The sequence below is a fragment of the Haplochromis burtoni genome, unplaced genomic scaffold (assembly GCF_018398535.1).
Source record: "Haplochromis burtoni strain Fernald_Lab_line unplaced genomic scaffold, NCSU_Asbu1 Contig_168, whole genome shotgun sequence".
Taxonomy (NCBI): Eukaryota; Metazoa; Chordata; class Actinopteri; order Cichliformes; family Cichlidae; genus Haplochromis; species Haplochromis burtoni.
The window spans coordinates 57,060-61,344 of NW_024582529.1; the positions used below are offsets into that span (position 1 = coordinate 57,060).

A 4,285-nucleotide genomic window follows, 5' to 3' on the forward strand; every position below is an offset into this window, starting at 1 on the left:
TATTATCTTAGAAATAATTTCAGGCAAGGCCAAATCAGTTTATATAAGCAAAAGTTTTCATGAACTTATTTTGCCAAAATCTATAAGCTAATGCTGGGGTTAGTTAAGTTTAAACAGTGGCAAAGGTCAATGTAATATAACTATGCAAAAAACAAAACCCCCACACAATTCAGCAACATTAGGCAAATACCATCAGCAAAGTCTAAAACTCCAGAAATGGTACCAGGTGGCGTTTATGGTGAGATTTATTCCTCAGACCTAAACCTTTGAAGATATTTGACTTCTGCTTTGGCAACAACTTACCAAGGGTTAACAACGTAATTATTCCAGTTTATCTATAATTAGGTAATTATAGATAAACAAAAGAAAAAACCAAAAGCAAAAAACATAATATACAATATGTAAAATATGACGCAATGATTGAGGGTGAATTTTCTGGTGTCAATATGAATTTTCCAGGTATTATAAATAAATAAACAACAAACAAATTATCACTGTTCTTAAGACTTGACTTTAAATATAGTGATGGTGAAACAGATTTAGTGAAAGGTAGGAGTTCACACATCTGTTTTGTTGAGCCTTTGTTGATAAATCTTTTAATTTGACTGATTATCATTACTGTAGTCTTCCCACCTTTTATGTTTCACTCTGAAATACTGGTTTTGATCATATAATGGAAGCAAAAAATTATTTCAGCATTTCAATATTATATTAATGGTTATGTATAAGGACATGTATTTTTCTGGGGAAAGGTAAAATTTACTTACATCCACTCCTTTCCGCCTACTCTCTGTTTTAACCCAGAGCTTTAATCCAAAGAGGGATCAGTTGGCTGAGCCATCTGGCCATCCATATCATCTCCCAGAGCCCTTTTATAAACTCTCATGAGTTTCTGTCTAAACCCCTCCTTGACTTTTAGCCCCATACAGAAATATAACAATGGGTTCACACAGCTGTTAAAATAAGCAATGCTCTTTGTTATAGAGTAACACTTTTTCACCACTTTGTTTTCATTATACACAATGTCTACTAATAGAAGGCACTGATAAGGTGCCCAGCACAGGAAGAAGGCAATGACCAAACATACTAATATACGAAGGGGCCGAGATTTCCCTGACAGACGAGTGCGTCGGAGGCCCAGGCCAACCAGGATGTAACAGATGAGAATGACCACAAAGGGAAATATGAAGCTGAATATGAATTGCATGGAGTAGAGAGCAACTTTGGTGTTTTTGTTTTCCTTTGGCTTCTCCACCCACACCATTTTACACTTAGTTTGGTTGTTGTCCATGTAGATTTTGCGGAAGGTGAAGTAGGGAATGCTGAAGAGGAGCGCTATAATCCAGACACAGACTGCCACCACCCTCGCTGCGAAGAGGGTGCGTCGACGCTTCGTGAGGATGGGCTGACGGACACAAAGCACTCGATCCAGACTGATCACAGCCAGCAGGAAGACAGAGCAGAACATGTTGGTGTGTTTGAACAAACCATGAAACTGGCAGAGAAAGAGACCAAAAGGCCACCGTTCTAACTTCATCTGGATGATGGAGAAGATTCGTGTGAAGCAGAAAATCAGATCTGCTATCGCCAGATTCACCAGCCACACATTGTTGACTGCTGGCTGAAGAGACAGAAGAGACAAAGTAAAATAATATATTATTTACATGACGCAAGTAACCAGACATTGATATTATTATCCCCCCAAACAGTCATTATCAATTTATCAATAAACAGAGCAGCATGCATTATGCACACATCTAGTGATCATGTGAATAAGTGGATGTAAAATCTGGTGTCAACTAATATTGTTAAATAGCAATTATGTCACTTTGTAAAACGGTGTGTTTTAGCCCAAACCCAGTTCCCAGAGCACATAAACTTAGGTTGCTCTTGCGGATATAAAAGGAACTTCATAGCACAATAAAAACGTACTCTAACTCATGTGTTAGTTTTAGACGTCCATGCAGGGTAATGACATGCAAAACATGTATAAAATCACTTAAATAGAATCTACCTGACAAAGTTAAGTAGCCTAAAAGATGTCAGACAGCATCACATGCCATTATCAAAAGCAGGGGTGTCCAACTCCAGGCCTCTGGGACAGGTGTGCTGCAGGTTTTAGATGTGTCCTTGATCCAACAGAGCTGATTTAATTGGCTAAATTACCTCCTCAACTTGTCTTGAAGTTGTCCAGAGGCCTGATAAGGAACTAATCATTTGATTCATGTGTGTGGACCCAGGGTAATATCTAAAAGATGCAGGACACTGGCACTTGAGGCCTGGAGTTGGACACCCCTGATCTAAAGGAACTCAAGAACAGATGAGAAGCAAAGTCACTGACATCTATCAGCCTGGAATTTGCCTGCTAAGCCAAATAAATGCTTGTGACAGGATCCTGGCAATTTCAAGCACACTTTTTGTCATTATGGGGTTTTTCGTTTAGAATTTTGACATGAAAAATTACTTTAATCTACTGTGTAATTAGGCTGAAACATGGGCAATTAGGGAACAAGTGAAGGGCTGTAAAAACTTTCCAGATGTATTGTATACTGTACATAAAGAAATTAAGTTTGACTCAAGACTTTTGCACAATACTATTCATAAGTCTTAGTTACTAGCAACCACTTATGTTAATGATGTTGTTTTTTCAAGAACATATGGCCTTATTCTGGGTTTTAACTTAGATGTACTGTACTGTACTTAGTCATGATATTCACAGTGAAGACTTACAGGATTCTTATTACCTACTTTTTCTTTTTTTAACAGAGTTTTAAAACTTTTTGTACAGCATTTTTTAAGCATAAAAAAAGTTTTCAACTCTATTAAGTGTTTGATAAACTTGTCACTGAGTGTGTTTCCACGAATATAGTGTTTGACATATTCTTGTTTCTGCATTTACATGTAAGTAGTGTTGTCAGCGTTAATCTCGTTAATACAACGTTAACATCATAACCGCTTTAACGTGGCAAATCCCCGTTAGCGAGTTAACGTGGATCGGCCCGGGCGCCAACGCATTAGCGCGTTAATGCATTTGGCGTTTTCACTGAGACACAGAAGATATTACTGACAAACAAAATTTGATATTTAAACACTCTATATTCACCTTAAGTTTGATTCCAGCCATCCAGATCACCACAGCGTTTCCTGTGATGCCGAGCACAACAGTCACTGTGTAGAGGACAAAGTTGATGTTGCTTATGATGATGTCATCATTGTCCTTGGTGGACAGAGATGCATTGGAAGACATTACGTTGCTGGAAAAAAGAGAATTGAAAAGAAAATTCAAAATATTAATAACCATGTAACTCCTGATCTGACACTGAGCACAAAATCATAGGATTTCCTCATATGTCATTCTATAGTATCATACTTCCTGACTAACAAACAAACAAACAAACAGATAATTGACTGAAGCCTAACAGAAGAGGTAAATCTGGGAGTGCAAGTCATCTTAATGGATTATTATCTTAGAAATAATTTCAGGCAAGGCCAAATCAGTTTATATAAGCAAAAGTTTTCATGAACTTATTTTGCCAAAATCTATAAGCTAATGCTCCTAATCTCAAGGGATACATTAGCCTGGTGATACTGTTATAATAAGATACTTTTTATTCCCGAACTCTGCAAGAGTAGCTGTGCATGATTACACTGGCCTTTGACGCAGACCTGTATCTACAGGTCTGAGCCGTGTGGGATACCGGAGCACAACACAAAAAAGAAAAAGAAAAGAAGGAAAGTTAAAATGGCCACACTCCCTGCTGCCAAGGAAAAACGAACGCTGCCACAGGATTACGGTTTACAACAACCAGGTTTTTATTAAACTCAAAAGGTAGCAAGTTTCAGGGTGGGCATAGCAAAAACAACAAACAAAACACTCTAGAAATGAAACAGAACTGCCTTACCTATAATGAGAATCCCCAAATGTACTAAAAGAAAACGACTTCCCACCCCTACAGCTACCAGATCAACAAAAAAAAGGGTCTATTTAAGCTATTTACAATATATACAACACAGCCAAGCTCTTCTCAGCCTAGAAACACGTTCACACAGCACACCGGAAGGCCCAGGGCTAAATGCACAGCTCATTGGAAGCAGGAGCTAGAACAGGTCTGGACAGGTCCCAATTCATAGCCAGCCTGACTCAGTCTTCCACCACCTGGAACTTCCATGTTTATCTATTTTTATTTTTACATTTAACTACTGTTGTGCATGGTTGAATTATATTTTAAGGCATCTGAGGAATAGTTAAGTTTAAACAGTGGCAAAGGTCAATGTAATATAACTA

The 4,285-nt window shown here is 38.0% G+C and overlaps 1 protein-coding gene across 3 annotated transcripts; it reads right to left on the reverse strand.

Annotated features, from left to right (window-relative positions):
• Positions 1-6: 6 nt before the first annotated feature.
• Positions 7-4,057, reverse strand: LOC102300125 (formyl peptide receptor 2). Of its 3 annotated transcripts, none has more exons than XM_005933715.3 (3): positions 3,903-4,057; positions 3,104-3,254; positions 7-1,621 (listed from the first exon to the last, which is right to left on the reverse strand). In XM_005933715.3, the coding sequence occupies exons 2-3, from the start codon at positions 3,245-3,247 to the stop codon at positions 809-811; spliced, it is 957 nt and encodes a 318-aa protein (XP_005933777.1). In that variant the 5' UTR covers positions 3,248-3,254; positions 3,903-4,057; the 3' UTR covers positions 7-808. The 3 variants fall into 3 exon arrangements, with proteins under 3 accessions (XP_005933777.1, XP_042081262.1, XP_042081261.1); XM_042225328.1 differs by having other exon boundaries at positions 3,104-3,269; XM_042225327.1 differs by lacking the exon at positions 3,903-4,057 and having other exon boundaries at positions 3,104-3,892.
• Between the last annotated feature and the right edge of the window lie 228 nt (positions 4,058-4,285).

Bases quoted from the DNA above. Each gene is read 5' to 3' on its own strand.
- LOC102300125 (XM_042225327.1), bottom strand. From the start codon at position 3,301: ATGGTTATTAATATTTTGAATTTTCTTTTCAATTCTCTTTTTTCCAGC. The intron at 1,622-3,103 runs GTGAATATAGAG...CTGTCTCTTCAG, and splicing joins TGGCTGGAATCAAACTTAAG to CCAGCAGTCAACAATGTGTG.